Source organism: Schistocerca gregaria, chromosome X (assembly GCF_023897955.1).
Source record: "Schistocerca gregaria isolate iqSchGreg1 chromosome X, iqSchGreg1.2, whole genome shotgun sequence".
In the NCBI taxonomy this organism is placed as follows: Eukaryota; Metazoa; Arthropoda; class Insecta; order Orthoptera; family Acrididae; genus Schistocerca; species Schistocerca gregaria.
Genome location: NC_064931.1, coordinates 436,505,721 through 436,523,487, shown reverse-complemented (window position 1 = coordinate 436,523,487; position 17,767 = coordinate 436,505,721). Strand labels below are relative to the sequence as shown.

At 46.2% G+C, this 17,767-nt stretch overlaps 1 protein-coding gene across 1 annotated transcript in view; it reads left to right on the top strand.

Moving 5' to 3' along the window:
- Window positions 1–17,767, top strand: part of LOC126298546 (uncharacterized) — a 439,384-nt gene that overhangs the window by 411,923 nt on the left and 9,694 nt on the right. The window contains exon 14 of the mRNA XM_049989905.1: window positions 2,629–2,701. Coding sequence (XP_049845862.1) covers window positions 2,629–2,701 — 73 coding nt within the window. The remainder of the gene's footprint in view (window positions 1–2,628; window positions 2,702–17,767) is intronic.

The following is a 17,767-nucleotide window of genomic DNA, read 5'->3' as shown; positions in this document are numbered from 1 at the left end:
TATTGCACATAGTTTGAGTCACAACACTACGTCCTGTGGCTGCACGAAATGCATTATTCAACATGGTGGTGTTGATGTCAGGGTTCCTCCAAACCGTAATTGGTAGGCAGCTGTCATCCACTGTAGTAGTATCCCTTGGGCGGCCTGAGCGAAACATTTCATTCTGGATGTCATCAATAGTTTCTGTCACTCTGTCTCTCCTTTATGTCTGAACAACATTGTTTTGGTTCACCCCAAGATGCCTAGACACTTCCCTTGTTGAGAGCCCTTCCTGGCACAAAGTAACAAAGCAGACGCAAATAAACTATGGTATTGACTGTCTAGGCATGGTTGAACTACAGACAACACAAGGCCTGGTGGAATGACTGGAAATGGTTGGCTGTCAGACCCCCTCCATCTAATAGGCACTTATCATGCATGGCTGTTTACATCTTTGGGTGGGTTTAGTGACATCTCTCAACAGTCAAAGGGACTGTGTCTGTGATACAAAATCTACAGTCAACATCTGTCTTCAGGAGTTCTGGGAACTGGGGTGATGCAAAACTTTTTTTGGTGCGTGTACATTTTCATTGTTTCAGGAATGCCACTGCTGCAGATAGTATAGTTATCTGATACCACTGAGGAAATTTGATTATTTCTGCTGAACGTGGCTGCAATTAGCATCAAATTGTAGCATGGATGGATCACCTAATCTGAATAATATCACTTTACTACCTCAGTATCAAGGGTTTTAAAACCACCACTGGAATGAATACATGTTATGAAGCTATTTCAACTAGAACTTCTTTATTCTCTTTGACATTCAAATTAATCATTGTATTAAAGAGCAATACTTTGGTCACTGAATATTCACGCTGTTGTTTCATTTGGGGATACACAATTATGTCACCTGCAACAATAACAGTAACAGGTTAAACACATGTACACTTCCAGAATGAGATTTTCACTCTGCAGCAGAGTGTGCGCTGATATGAAACTTCCTGGCAGATTAAAACTGTGTGCCCGACCGAGACTCGAACTCGGGAACTTTGACTTTCGCGGGCAAGTGCTGTACCATCTGAGCTACCGAAGCATGACTCATGCCCGGTACTCACAGCTTTACTTCTGCCAGTATCCATCTCCTACCTTCCAAACTTCACAGAAGCTCTCCTGCGAACCTTGCAGAACTAGCACTCCTGAAAGAAAGGATATTGCAGAGACATGGCTTAGCCACAGCCTGGGGGATGTTTTCAGAATGAGATTTTCACTCTGCAGCGGAGTGTGCGCTGATATGAAACTTCCTCGCAGATTAAAACTGTGTGCCCGACCGAGACTCGAACTCGGGACCTTTGCACAAGGCATAGGTCCCGAGTTCGAGTCTCGGTCGGGCACACAGTTTTAATCTGCCAGGAAGTTACATGTACACTTATTTGACAGTCTATTATTATCATGCACTGACTAATATTTACATTCTGTCTCAAGACTTTTCTTTTTTCTGCTGTTGTATGACAGGTAGAAATGAATGTACTCCATGTTACATGTCTACATTTTCATGGCTCATAAACAATTCATAACTTTTTTTTCCAGGGTGTGGTTCTTATCAATCTTGTTGCAATGCACAAAACTACCATAACTTAAAAAAGTTCAGCACAGCATGACTGCATAATCCCTCAAAACCATGGGGAGCTGCGAGTGCAGGACATCTCATAACTATGTACTCCACAACAAGATCAGGCTCAGCTAAACACCTCAGTGTCAGACCTAACTTATTACTACACATCCCTACACTGATTCCTGCAACACACATGGCAATCCTTCAACTAAACACCTCAATGTCACACCTAACTTATTACTATAGATCCCTACACTGATTCCTGCAACACATTTGGCAGTTCTTCTATGTATCATTCTTCTTTTCAACTCAGGTGACAATATGGGAAAATTGCACAACAACAACAACAATAATAATAATAATAATAATAATAATAATAATAATAATATGATGGTTAGCTCCAAATTGTTCATGGTGGAGCAACAATATTCCTAAGTTGTTTAGGGCATACATGGAAGCTTGGGAAATTTTGAGAAATTAGAGGAGAGCACAGGTGAGGGACTTGTGGACATTTTAAAGCAGTACAAGTGGGCTCTCCTCAACATAGCCATAGATATAAAATGCCCTACCATTTCTGACATCTTGGGTTTATTTATACCAACAATTTCCTGCCATTGTAACTGAACTATTTCCACCATGTTGAATTTTTAAACAGCACAAGGGGATATATCCACCATCTTGGAAGAAATATTAAGTGATACATGGTGGAGAGAGATGGGGGAGGGGAGAGGGAAGTTGGTGGCGATATTGAGGAGAAGATGTTAATGGTAAGCTTGAGGGGAATGTTTGGAGGATTGGTGATTTTGAGGGGGAGGTGAAGGGGGTAATATTGACAAGAGAGGAGGAGGGAAGGTGTGATCTTGAGGTAGGAGGATGCTGTGGAAGGGGGTGACCTTCGGGGGTGGGGAGTGAATAATTGTTGTCTGAGGTAGGAAGTGCCTTCATCCACTGTTCCTTAACTGTTACGTTATATGTGCAGGTTATATGAACTCAAATTGTGTGCTGTTTTGTTATATTCTTGTCTGTCTTTGTTTCAGGAGGAGTGATGCAGTTTCAGCTTTCCTGGCAATGATGCTCAGCCTGGCAGGAGCCAAGAATGAAACTGATCTGGTTTGTTAAGCTACTTATTCAGTTATCACTGACTATCCCTTAATGTCCTATAAATAAGATTTGTCACAATTCAAGCAAATTATTTAAGTTACAGTGAAATTACTTGACTCCTCTACCTCTACCTCCACTCCACATAACCCCAAGAAAATATGTCATTGTCTTTTGACATGTTTCTGAGGTCTTTCGTGCTACTATGGTTTGATCTAAGTTTATAGTATATTATTATTGCTCATTTAACATTAATGAAGTAGAGCTAAAAAGTGAACATACACCATAAATGTCCATTCAGTGTCAGTTCCTGGTGCTTTTCATGTTCAGGAGAAGGATTAGGCTTTGTAAACATAACCCTGTACATCACAGTATACTCGAATGTGGCTTCTACATGTTTCTGAAGTAATGCTATCACTTTGGCTTCAATAGCTTCCTGAAGGTACTGGTTACTGCTTTGAGTACCCACAATTCACAGCATTCGTGGTCATTGATGATAACCCATGATGACAGCACATAGCATTGCACCAGTATAATGCATTTGATCACATACTGTTAAATGGCAGCAAGCTATCAATACCCAAGGCTACTCAGGACATATTGGTACTACCATGTTATATGTTGCCTTAAAAATGCATGCCTTCTCCAGAGCACAGCACATATTATACTCTTTTTGACTGTTTGCTTGTTGGCCACGCACATCACCTATTAAAACCTAGATCACTTGCAACCTGGTCCATAAGTGTCTTCTCTTTTAGAAAGACGAGGTTCTATCAGGGGTCCACTGTCATTTTTAATATATATTAATGCTCCTCCACGTGCATTGTCACAGGAGGCCAGTTTTGCCAAGTTTGCTGGTAATACTTTTACATAAACAAAAAATATTTCCAGTTCCCTTCTTAAACTCTTAGTTAATGTGAAAATATCAACATGCGACTGTCATCAAATTTTGGCATGCCTTGTTACCTAGGTCTACAGTTAAGTAATTTTAATAGAACACCAGAAGCCATACCTATAATATCTCCATATGAGGAAATCCAAGAAATAGATACTGATCATTTTGGTGGCTCTAAAAAGCCCATAACCTGGACTGGAAGACCCATGTACCAGGCTTAATGAAACTCCTTATTTAAGCTAGATTTACAGTGCCAGTATGAATAATTGCTGATAGAAATAACATAAAATGATGAGGTTACTTTGTTCTGCATTTTTCCACTCACTAGTAGCTCATGGAATCATTTTTTGAGTATGTACAGATTAAAGAACACAGCTTCAAGATGTTACATTTTCAGAATTCAGAAGCGCAATATAAGAATCACTGTTTTCTTTCCACATCCAGCACATTATTACAATAAACACAAGCAAAGATCTTTTCATAGTTCAGGGCAGAGTCATAGAATTATCAATTTTCTACCAATGATATGCTTTATTGGTCTGAAGCTTTAATAGTTCATTTGCTTCACCAGTAGTCAAGTATGGCAGATATTTTATCCTTTTCTGGTGATTCCTTCACAGTGTTACTCGTCTTTGTCCAGTCGTAGGCAAAGTTGGGGGTTAACTGGACCTGTTTTCTTCTTCCCTTGAAATTTTACTCAAGGAATAATTTTCTTTTAAATTTTTATTCATGAATCTGGAGGAAAACATATACAGAAACTACTGATACTTTCATTTTTGCAGTATCTCACACAGATTTTACAGAAATGGAGAACAACTTGGACGCTACTTTTGGACCCATTAACTCCAGTGGCTGGGTTAACTGGACTGTATGTCAGGGTTAAAAGTACTGCTCAGTTAAACAAATGAATTACAGGACCATAAGTATAAAAATTCATAGCAACAACATTAGTAACAATGCTAAACATACCTTTACAATTATATTAATGAAATCGTCGTGGAAATAACAAAACTACTGCACAATGAATCCAGTGACATCAAACTAGATAAAAATCATGTTTTCATAGCATACCCTAGCATCTGAAGCAACTAAGGAATCATTATCCTCTGCAGCTTAAAATTTTGTAGTAGAAACAATGCTGTTAAAAAGAATTTCCTTCCCAGACATCATTGTACATTTTAATGACTTCTGCAACATAATAGTGAAAACTTGTGGCAGTTTTGCTCTCTACTTCAACTACAATGAAGTCCCCTTCTTCACTGTTTCACTGTTTTCATCACTACTTGTGTACAAATCATTATTGGAGGAATCAATGTCCAGCATATTATCAGCAACTTCAGAGTTGCTGCTGCTCTCTTCCAATATTTGGTGTTTGTCAGAAGGCTTCACTTTGTTGAGTGTATGATTTTTGGCTACTGCTTTGATTTTCTGCCTTCTGCTGCTGCAGCTAACAGTTGTGTAATTCATGTACTGGTAAGGACAGTTGATTTTCCTTCATTTCAAGCTCTTGTTGTTCTCTTTACACCAATCATCCCCTCAGGGGGCTCATGGCTCATCTGTAAGACCATGTGTGGTGCACATGGGGCACCAAGATGTTGCAGCCCATTCTTCCTCCATGGGCTGCTCCTCCGTCTCCATCCTCACTCCTTCCCCACTGTCCCCTCCATCACTCCTCTCATTGTTCTTACTTATGGTGACCTGGCTGTCCACCTGGTTTCCTGTATTTCTTGCAGTTTTGTTCCCTTCGCCTTTTCTCTTTCATACTTTTTGGTATTTTTAGTCCCCCTTTGGTGTCTCACTCCCACTTCCCAGTTTTCTGACTGTAGTGTGAGCCATTTGGGGAAGAACTCCCTCCCTAACATCTATGGTGTGGCTCCCTTTTTCCCCTTCCTTCTCCTCTATGTAGCCCCTCTCCACTCCACTAGGTCACCAGCACACTGTGGCTGTTACTGTAGCTGTTATGTACCCATCTGGCTGAGCCTTCTGACAACACAGGGATCACACTACTTCATATCTGAGCTGTTGCCTCCCCATGTATGCCCCAGAGTGGATGCTTTTCATCCTGGAACATCAGAATTCCTGGTAACGGCTACTGTGCCAGATGGCCCTTGCTCTGGCTGGGTGGTACCCATGGTAAAAGCCCCTGATCAGAGTGGGTGCTTTGCTGCTGATACCACAGCAGGTGCTCTGTGCATGAAGTGTATCAAGCTCCAAACATCTGGCTGTTCTGTGGCCATCTCTTTGAGTGATAACAGATCATTGAATGCTCTAGCCTTCCCTTCACTGGATACACATTGGGAGGAGGGCCAGGCTTGCCAGCTTGGAGTGAAACACTTTCCCTGCTACCTAGTTTGTACTAGGACAGAGAGGGACACATTCACCACCAGTAAAACATTTTTTTTTAATATTTAAGACAAGTTTGGCAACATGGAGTCTCTCAGTAAGATGCAGTCAGGTTTCTTGTTGATCAAAGCTGCTTCTGCTGCTCAATCTGCAGCTCTTTGTGGTTGTGGCTGTCTTTGAGACATCCCAGTCACCACTAGTGAAAATGAGTCTACTTCGCTTATTTTCATTCACTTATGTCATATGGTATTATATTTTCAGATACCTCTTCCCATTATAAAGTGATATTTTTGGCTCAGAAACAGGCAGTTCGCACAATAAGTGGTGTAAGTTCACGAGCCTCTTGTCGACCTCTGTTCATGAGTCTGGGTATTTTGACATTGGATTCTCAATATATATATTCTTTAATGTTATTTCTTGTTAACAATAGTAGCTTATTCCCAAGAATAAGCAGCTTTCACTCAGTTAATACTCAGCAGAAACCAAACCTGCGTTTGGATCGGACTTTCTTACCTCTTGAGTAGAAAGGTGTGCAGTATACTGCTGCATCCATTTTCAGTACACTACCACTTGAATTCAAAAATCTTAGCAGTAACTGGTGTGCTTTCAAATCAAAACTGAAGAGTTTCCTCATAGGTCGCTCCTTCTGTTCTGTCGAGGAGTTCCTTGAAAGCTCAAGCTGATACTTGTTGTATTGTTGATTGCATTAACTTCAACTTATCGATGGACTTTTTTGAGGTTCATAAACTTTTATTTTTATCTGTTATTGCTTTTATGTTGTAATTTCATGGACTGACATGTCCCAATGACCTTGGAGAGTTGCTCCTCAATTTGGTCCTACACAACTTGACATGTAAGTAAATAAATAAATAAATAAATAAATAAATAAATAAATAAGAAATTACACTGCATCAGTCCTTGAATATGGTCCAGGGTGTAATTTTTCATAGTGACCTTATCGTTAAAACTAATGAGGAACTCCAGGTCAATCTGAAATGATGGGGTGTTCATTTCATTTTATGTGTGCAGAAAGGTTGTAAGGACAACTACATCATTACTGGCACCTTTATTCTGGTTTTCAAGAGAATATCAATGTTATTGTTATTGGTGTGACGTGAAGCTGTACATCCTGTCACCCATGAAGTGCTTTCGGTGCTTGCACTTCGGACATATGTCTTCCAGATGAACAACAGACCCTCAATATGGTGACTGTCTACCCAGTTCATGAGAGGAGCCTCTGTGTTCCTTCACCTTGGTATGTCAATTGTCATGTCTTTACTATCCATGCACACCAGATTGCCCACCTTACAAGAAAGAAAAGTAGATCCACATGTGCAAGTCCCTTGATTGGTTATCTTACACAGAGGCTCGTCAAAAATATGACCAACTTTACCCTTTGTCCATGACTTCTACTTTTGCCTCTGTCACGTCCTCTTCCCCTCTTCACCTCACACACAGGGTCCGGGGTAAGAATAGGCCCGAGGTATTCCTGCCTGTTATAAGAGGCGACTAAAAGGAGTTTCAACCGTTTCGGCCTTCCATGTGATGGTCCCCCTTGGGGTTTGACCTATATTTTTCAAAATTCTACAGAAGTATGAGCCTTTTGGGGAAGGACGCCTTACATGGTGTATCACTGGTCCTCAGTGCACTAAGACCTCGGCACTCAGCATTGTAACGGCGTTGTAACCACACCCACTATTCCTCAAATTGGGCCTAAACGCCTGATGGGTTGCACAAGTTATGCCCATAGTGCGTCCCCATCTGCACCTACAATCATGATGGACTTTCCATGGCACCCAAAATCCAGCACAGTAGCCAGCTTGTTGTGGTGGGGTCATCATGTACCCTCTAGGTTGTAGCCCCCTGACAACACAGGGATCGTACTGCCGATACCTGAGCTGCACCCTCCCCACGTCGGCCAAGGAGTAGATGCCCGTCTCCTTGGGGCATCAGGACTCCCGGGAACGGTCATCCTGCCAGTTGGCCCTCGCTGAGGCTGGGTGGTGCCCGTGGGGAGAGCCCCTGGTCGGAGTGGGTGGTATCGGGGCGGACGTTTCGCAGGTCGATTTGCGGCCGAGTCATTTAAAAAGAAAGGTACTGTCTCTGGTTCTGGTTCTCCTGCCCTTTCCCACTTGGCCACTCCCTGGGAGGAAGGACAGGCCCACGGGCTTGGGGCGAAGTACTTCCCCCACTATTTAGTCTGTTCTCGGACCGATGGGGGGACGTTCGCCACCTCCAAGCCCATGTTCTTTGTCCAGCACTTAGAGGACATCTTCGGGGAAATCGAGGCTCTCAGTAAAATGCGTTCGGGGTCCGTTCTTATAAAGACCACCTCCGCCACACAGTTGGTGGCGCTCCAGGCGTGCGACCGACTAGGGGACATCCCAGTGTCCATTGTCCTGCATCTGGCACTGAATAGGACGCAGGGGGTTATTTTTCATCGGAACCTCCTGCTGCAGTCTGATGAGGAGCTCAGGGCCAACCTGGAGCACCGAGGTGTGCATTTCGTCCGGCGAGTCCAGCGCGGCCCCAAAGACCATCGCATCGACTCTGGGGCCTTTATCCTCACCTTTGAGGGGGACATTCTCCCAGAGAAGGTAAAGGTGATATGCTACCGGTGCGACGTGCGACCTTATGTCCCGCCTCCTATACGCTACTTTCGGTGTTTGCGCTTCAGGCACATGTCGTCACTGTGTGAGGCTGAGCCCCTTTGTGGCGATTGTGGACGTCATCTTCATGAGGAACATACATGCACCCCACCACCTCGGTGCGTCAATTGTCCTGGCCTCCACTCGCCTAGATCTTTAGACTGTCCCGCGTATCAGAAGGAGAAGAAGATTCAAGAGGCCAGGAAGAAGTATGACCGCCTCCATCCCATGACGTTGACAACTTCGTTTGCCTCAGTCATGTCCACTCCTTCCACAGTATCCTCACCCCTATCCTGTCCCCCCTCCACCTCCTCACCCCATCCGGGGTCTATGCCCCCGCCTCCCAAATCCCTTCCTTCCATCGTGGCCCCTGCCCCCTCTGCCCCAGGGGCCACCCTTCCTCCTCCTCCCCCTCCGCCGTCTGAGAAGCGATCCTCTTCTCAGGCGTCCATCGGGGAAACGTTCCGGACCTCGGCTTCCGAGGTCTGGCGTTCCAAAACGGACCCCGCACGTGAGGACCTTCTTCGGGTCTAGCCCACCATCCCCGTGCCTCATCGGACTTCCAAGAAGGCCTCCAAGAAGAAGTCTTTATCCCCCTTTCCACCCCGGCGCGTTTCGTCTGATGCTCCATCCTTGAGTCGCTGCTCCCGGCCGTACTCAGTTTCGCCAGGACGCTCTGCTGCCAGGCGCTCAGATGGCCTGTCGGCAGCGAATGATGCTGCCCCTCCTAAGCAACCCAGGAATGCGGCTGCAGCTGACGACGACTCGATGGAACAGGATCCGCCTCCCGCCGGTCGTAGCGTTGTTCCCTCGAAACCTGCCCCTCCGCGGCCGTCGAGGTGACCAGCTCTTCACCTGTTTCATTCCCCCCTTTTTTCTGACTAGCGATGGCTTTGTTACATTGGAACATAAGAGGTATTCGATCTAATCGGGAGGAATTACACCTGCTCCTCCGCCTGCACTGTCCGCTCGTCCTTGGTCTCCAGGAAACCAAGTTGCACCCAACTGACAGTATTGCTTTTACCCTCTATACCTCGAAGCGGTCTGACCTCACCCCTGTGGACGATATTCCAGCTCATGGTGGGGTCATGTTGCTCGTTCGGGACGATGTCTATTACCATCCCATCCCATTGACCACCCCACTCCAAGCAATAGCTGTCCATATTACTCTTTTTGCCTTTACTTTTTCTGTTTGTACTGTCTACACTCCATCGTCATCCGCGGTTAGTCGGGCTGACATGATGCACCTGATTGTTCAGCTTCCTCCGCCGTTTTTATTGTTTGGCGACTTCAATGCCCATCATCCCCTTTTGGGACTCTCCTGCATCCTGTCAGAGAGGCTCCCTCTTGGCGGATGTCTTCAACCATCTCAATCTTGTCTGCCTCAATACTGGCGCCCCGACTTTCCTCTCAGACTCTACTCATACCTTCTCCCACTTGGACCTCTCGATCTGTTCTACCACTCTTGCCCGTCGGTTCGAATGGTATGTCCTTTCTGACACCTATTCGAGCGACCATTTCCCCTGTGTCGTTCGTCTCCTGCACCACACCCCATCCCCACGTCCTTCGAGCTGGAACATACCGAAAGCTGACTGGGGACTTTACTCCTCACTGGCGACCTTCCCGGACCACGATTTTCTCAGTTGTGACAGTCAGGTCGAATACCTCACGGCTGTTATCATCAATGCTGCCGAACGTTCCATTCCTTGTACTACCTCTTCTTCACGTCCCCTGGTGGAATGAGGCTTGTAGGGACGCTATCCGTGCTCGACGACGTGTTTTACGCACCTTTCGCCGCCATCCTACGTTGGCGAATTGTATTTTATACAAACGACTCCGATCGCAATGCCGTAGAGTCATCAAAGACAGCAAAAAAGCTTGTTGGGCCTCTTTCACCAGCTCCTTTAACAGTTTTACTCCCTCTTCTGTCGTCTGGGGTGGCCTGCGCCGGCTGTCGGGCATTAAGGCCCACTCCTCGGTACCTGGCCTGACTTCAGGTAATGAGGTACTTGTTGATCCTGTGGATGTCTCCAACGCCTTCGGCCGCTTTTTCGCGGAGGTTTCAAGCTCCGCCCATTACCACCCTGCCTTCGTTCCCAGGAAAGAGGCAGAAGAGGCTCGGCGACCTTCCTTCCACTCGCCGAATCTGGAAAATTATAATGCCCCCTTTACTATGCGGGAACTCGAATGTGCACTTGCACTGTCCTGGTCCTCTGCTCCGAGGCCAGATGCCGTTCACGTTCAGATGCTGACACAGCTTTCTCCGGCAGGCAAAAGCTTTCTTCTTCATACCTACAATCGCGTCTGGACCAAAGGTCAAGTCCCCACGCGTTGGCGTGACGCCGTCGTTGTTCCTATACCCAAACCCGAGAAGAATAGACACCTTCCTTCTAGTTACCGCCCCATTTCTCTTACAAGCTGTGTCTGTAAGGTGATGGAGCGCATGGTTAACGCTCGGTTAGTTTGGATTCTTGAATCTCGACGGCTACTTAAAAATGTTCAATGCGGCTTTCGTCACCGCCGCTTCGCTGTTGACCACCTTGTGACCTTGTCGACATTCATCATGACCAACTTTTTGCGAAAGCGCCAAACGGTAGCCGTGTTCTTCGATTTGGAGAAGGCTTATGATACCTGTTGGAGAGGAGGTATCCTCCGCACTATGCACAGGTGGGGTCTACACGGTCGCCTGCCCCTTTTTATTGATTCCTTTTTAACAGATCGAAAGTTTATGGTACCTGTGGGTTCCGTATTGTCCGACATCTTCCTCCAGGAGAACAGAGTGCCTCAGGGCTCCGTCTTGAGCGTAGCCCTTTTTGCCATAGCGATCAATCCAATTATGGATTGCATTCCACCTAATGTCTCAGGCTCTCTTTTTGTCGATGACTTTGCGATCTACTGCAGCGCCCAGAGAACATGCCTCCTGGAGCGCTGCCTTCAGCGTTGTCTTGACAGCCTATACTCATGGAGTGTGGCTAATGGCTTCCGGTTCTCTGAAGAGAAGACAGTTTGCATCAACTTTTGGCGATATAAAGCGTTCCTTCCGCCATCCTTACATCTCGGTCCCGTTGTTCTCCCATTCGTGGAAACAACTAAGTTTCTAGGGCTCACACTGGACAGGAAACTTTGTTGGTCTCTGCACATCTCTTATTTGGCTGCCCGTTGTACACGTTCCCTTAATGTCCTCCGTGTTCTTAGTGGTTCATCTTGGGGAGCTGATCGCACTGTCCTGCTTCGCATCTATCGGTCCATAGTCCGATCAAAGCTGGATTATGGGAGCCTCGTCTACTCGGCCATCCCTCTTACGCCATCTCAACTCCATCCACCATGGGGGGGTTATGTCTTGCGACCGGAGCATTCTACACTGGTCCCGTCGAGAGTCTTTATGCTGAAGCTGCCGAATTACCATTGACCTACCGGCGCGGCATACTGCTTTTTTGGTATGCCTGCTGGCTGTTGTCAATGCCCGACCACCTGTCTTATGAGTCCTTCTTCGCCGATTCTCTCGACCATCAGTATGGGTTGTACGTGTCTGCCCTGCTTCCCGCTGGAGTCCGCTTTCGTCGCCTGCTTCGACAATTGGATTTTGCCCTCCCTACCACATTCAGAGAGGGTGAGAGCCCGACACCAACTTGGCTGCAGGCTCCGGTTCATATTCATCTCGACCTCAGCTCGCTCCCGAAGGAGGGTACTCCGGCTGCAGTGTATTGCTCACGGTTTGCCGAACCTCGTGAGTGACTTGCCAGTCACACCTTTATTTACACTGATGGCTCCAAAACTGACAATGGTGTCGGCTGTGCCTTTGTCGTCGGGGCCATCACCTTTAAATACCGGCTCCTCGACCAGTGTTCCAGCTTTATGGCCGAGCTATTTGCTCTCCATCAGGCCGTTCAGTATGCTCGCTGCCACAGCCATTCATCGTATGTACTCTGCTCTGATTCACTCAGTGCTCTTCAGAGCCTTGGAGCTCCATATCCAGTCCATCCCTTGGTGCAACAGATCCAGCAGTCCCCTCATTCTTTTGCTGATGATGGCTCTCCTGTCAGCTTTTTGGGGGTTCCCGGCCATGTAGGAGTGCCTGGGGATGAGGCTGCTGATGCTGCAGCCAAGGCTGCAGTCCTCCTGCCTCGGCCAGCCTCCCATTGTGTCCCGTCATCTGACATTAGTGGGGTTGTTTGTAAGAGGCTTGTGTCATTGTGGTGGGATACTTGGTCATCACTTCAAGGAAACAAGCTTTGGGCCGTAAAACCATTCCCAACTGCTTGGACAACCTCCTCCCAACCATCTCGGCGAGAAGAGGTCCTTCTGACCAGGTTGCAGATTGGGCATTGCCGGTTTAGCCACCGCTACCTGCTCTCCGGTGACCCAGCCCCACAGTGCCCTTGTGGTCATGCATTGACAGTGCGCCGTGTTTTATTGTCGTGTCTCCGTTTGAGTCAATCTCGTGCTGTCCTGTCTCTGCCATCTACTTTACAGGATATTTTCGCTGATGACGCTCGAGCAGCTGCTCATGTTCTTCATTTTATTACTTTGACTGGCTTGTCCAAAGACATCTAACTCTTTCACTTATTTTATCTGCATCTTTGTAAGAACTTTCTGGTGTTTCTCCCCCCCCCCCCCCCCCCCCCTTGAGTTTTACTAGATTCTATGTGCTCTTACAATTGTGACTGGGTGCTAATGACATCAGTAGTTGAGCTCCCTTAAACCACAAACAAACAAACAAACAAACACACACACACACACACACACACACACACACACACACACACACACACACACACACACACACACACCATGCTCCAGAGGTCTCATCTCCTCCCTTGAAACCTGAGTCTGACCTTTTATTTATGAATGTCACACTGTCTTCATTGGTGATGGATGGTCGCCTGGCAGCTTGATTGGCTCCATCCTGTACACCTCCTATTTCGATACCCACTCCATGCTTATTCAATGGAACTGTAATAGCTACTACCATCACTTCCCAGAGTTGCAATCCCTTTTTGCATTTTACTTGGCCACTTGTGTCATTCTCCATGAATATCATTTTACTGGTGCTCACTCACTGACCCTTTGTAGGTCCCGTGCTGTCTGCTGGAATTCAGTCAGGCCTTTGAGGCCGTCTGGTGGTGTCTGCACATTGGTCCATATGGATAATGTTAGTACATGGATCCCACTTCATACCCCATTGGAAGCAGATGCTGTTCAGGTCCGCTTGGACTCTGCAGTCTCTATCCCCCTCCAGGGAGGCCACCTACATCTGCTGCCTTACCTGCCCTCCTTCAGCAAGTCTCCTCTCCCTTCCTCCTCCTTGCGGATTTTAATGCCCATCACCTGTTGTGTGGCAGTGCTTTTTCATCTAGCTGGATGCTCCACATTGACCATTTGTTGCAGACCATGACCTGTACCTTCTTAATGATGGTACCTCTTCTCATTTTAGTGCCACATATGGGACTTTTGCTGCCATTAATCTTTCGCTTTCTTCCCCTCCCCTTCTTCTTTCCTTACACTGGTCACAATACAGTGACCTCTGTGATAGTGACCACTTAGCATTGATTCTCTCATTCCCTCCCTGCCTACCGATGTCTAGGTTACCCTGCTGGGCTTTCCATCATGCTGATTAGCCTCTATATACCTCCCAGGTCATGTTTCTACCTTTTTTGTAAGGTTGCATCGATGAATTCGTTCTTGATCTGACCTATAAGGTAATCCACTCTGCTGGCATTGCCATTGCCCATTTGACTGGCCCCGTTCACCATCAGCCAATTCTGTGGTGGAGCACGGCCATTGACACCACTATCAGTGATCATCATCATCATCATCATGCCTCACAACATCTGAAGTGGCACCTATCCTCCACCAGTCTTATTACCTTTAAACACCTTCAAGCCAAAACCAATTATTTAGTCAAACAGAGCAAACAGGTGTGTTGGAAACAGTTGGTCTCCTCTCTAGGTCCTTATGTCCCTTCACCACGAGCGGGCTACACTCCGCAGCCTCCAAGGTTGTCAGTGGTAGTCTTCCATTCAAAGCCTTGCCCTTCCAGGTGGCCTTTGTACATATCTATCAGTTCTCACAAAACACCCCATGACCCATTTTGCGACAGCATCAGCATCAGCCTCATATCCAGCTGCCTTGCTCCTCTGGGAACAGCAGGCTGAAGTTTCATGCTTATGTTTCACCCCTTGTCAAGCTGAATCCTACAATGCACCTTTTACTGAATGGGAGTTTCTTCTGGCCCTCTCTTCTTCCCCTGATTCCATCCATAAACAATTGCTTCAACACCTCAATCCTCCTCAACCCCAATATATCCTCCAAGCATTTAACCATATTTAACTCCAAGGCACTTTTCCCCCTCTCAATTTAGAGACAATATTGTGGTTCCTGTCCTTAAGCCTGGTAGGGATCTATCACCCCTTAACAGTTACTGCTCATTCAGCCTGACCAATGTCCCTTGGAAGCTACTAGAACAGATGGTGGCTTGTTGGCTCAATTGGGTCCTTGAATCTCAGGATATTTCATCTCCTTACCAGTGTTGCTTTCTGGAGGAACAGTCTCCAATCCATCATCTGCTTCAGTGGGAAACTGCTGACAGGCCTTTTCTCAGCATGGCCATCTTGTCACAGATTTCTTTAACTTTCATAAGGCCTATGACACAGCTTGGCACCATCACATCATCCTTATGCTCCATGAGTGAGGTCTTTGGGGCCCACTCCCAGTTTTTATTTGCCGCTTCCTGTTCAACCCATCATTCAGTGTGCAGTTTGGCACTTATCAGCTCTCTGCAGACCCAAGAGAATGTCCTTCTTTTTCTCATCACTATTAATGGACTTGTGGCCTCTGGTGGATCATTGGTCACCCCTGCTCTCTATGTGGATCATTTATGTATTTGAGCTAACTCCCACTCAGTGACCCCTGTGGAATAACTCCTTCAGGCTGCCACCTGATGTGCTTCCATGTGAACACTCTTGCACAGTTGTCAGTTGTCTCCCCTTAGGTCGACAGTCATGCATTTTGGTTGCCATACTACAGTTCATCCTGATCCACCTCAATGCCTGACTGTGGTCCCTCAGTTCTGTTTCTTGGATCTTCTTTTTAACAACAAGCTTACTTGGTTGCCCCAAAGCCGCCATCTGAAGGTTAGCTGTTTTCATAAACCCTATGATCTTTGTTTCCTTGCCAATACCTCTTGGAGTGCCAACTGGGCATTAGTTCTGTGTCATCTGGACTATGATTGTCAAGTTTATGGATCAGCTACCCCTTCCACACTGCATCTCTTAGACACCGTTCACTATCGTGGTATGCATTTAGCCTGTCTGGTTGACATGGGGATCCCTTCTCTTCCAATTCGACATTCTCAGCTCTTGGTTTCCTATGCCATCACTGCCCTGTTCCACTGCTAACCTCTCCCAACTCGGCTATTCTATTGTTTTCACAGTTTTGGGCTGTCACCTGCCCCCTGCCCTCCCTCAGGTGGTTTTACCACTTGGGCTGTGCCTCACTTCTCTCTGCCGTGACTTCCATCTCCCCTTCTTGTACTCTTCCCCAAGTTCTCTCCAGACCATCCCCCTTTGTTAGTTCCTTGGTCACAGATTTGCATGGATCTTTTCCAGGGTCCTAAAGCCCCTACCGTTCCACTGGTGTTCTTTTGTTTGTTCTGAATGTTCTTATAGGAGTTTCAGGATGCAATTGTTTTTTACACCTATGGCCACCCCCCTTTGTTAGTTCCTTAGCCACATATTTGGATGGATCTTTTCCGAGGTCCAAAAGCCTCAGTCACTCCAATGGTGTTCCATTGCTTGTTCTGGATGTTCTTACAGGTGTTTCAGGATGCCATTGTTTTTTACACCAATGGCCCTAAATCGAGCAATCATGTGGGATATGCCATCACATCTTCTGTTGGTATGGAACACCATCTCTTGCCTGCCACACATTGGATGTTTTCTGTGGAACTGATGGCTATCCACTGGGCCCTCTGCTTCATTAAAAAGCCCTCAGTCACTTGAGTTTTTTTATGTATGGACACAATGAGTCTCATTCAGGCTATCAAATGTCAAATCCCATTTTTCTCAATTGTGGGCTGACTCTTGGGAGGGTACACTTCTGTCTAATAGACTTCGGGTCATGAAGAAGACTTCCACCATGTGGCATTCTTCCCTCTGCCTTTCCCACTGAGAAATCCTCTGCCATCTTTGTATTGGCCATACTAGGTTGACCTATGGTTTTTTACCCTGCAATGAGGGACCCCCCCTCCCTTTTGTAGGGTTCCCATCATGCTGATTCATATTTTGCACGGACTACACCCCCCCCCCCCCCCCTTTGGTTCTTTGCACTAAATATGCCCTCCCACCTTTCTTGTCCCAGGCATTAGTGGATGACACTTGCAATTTTAAGTCTGTGCTAGATTTGTTTATGAAAGTGGTATGTACTTTCAGGTAAAAATCCTTGAATTTTACACTGGAATTTGAATCTCACAGTTAGTGTAGGCATTGGTCTTTGAGACCTTTATCTCACCTCACCACTGGCCAGGTTCTCCCCACCTTTTCCCTACATTTCATCTGGTCTATTGTCCTGTTTTATTTCCTCATTTCTTGTGTATTCTTCCTCTGGTGTTGTACCCACTGTATTATGATAATGTTATGGTGTGGGTATTGGGACAGGTTGTTGGTGGTGTTGGTGCCTCACTGTGTGCAGCATTTCTATGACACCCCAGCGCACCCCATTTCAACCCAACCCCTCCTGTTCTTTCCTCTTCCTGCTCCCTTGACATTCCTTTTCCTTCTCTGTTTGCACATTATCCCTTCCCCTTTACTATACTGTGTTCTGTGTTGATCCTCCCTTGATTTCTGTCATCTTAGGGACTAATGACCTAGCTGTTTGGTCCCCTCCCCCAAAGCAACCAGCCAACCAACTTACACCAATTGTAGAGTAGGATCAAACATGTACAGGATGTGTAATTTCTGTTAGCTAATCTTGTCTGAGTCCCAAAATTTTCAGTATTGTCATCTGAAGGTTTGCTTGTATCTTCTGCTACTGAGTTATCTACTGGTTGTTGCTGAACTGGTAGAGCTCTGTCTGTTACATATGATGACAAAAAAAATCTTGTTGAGTAAATATGTTGAAGTACAATGCCACTGACACTAAAGTCTTTCAACATGGTGGAAACAGTAAAAGCCAAGGATACACTATCCCTACAAG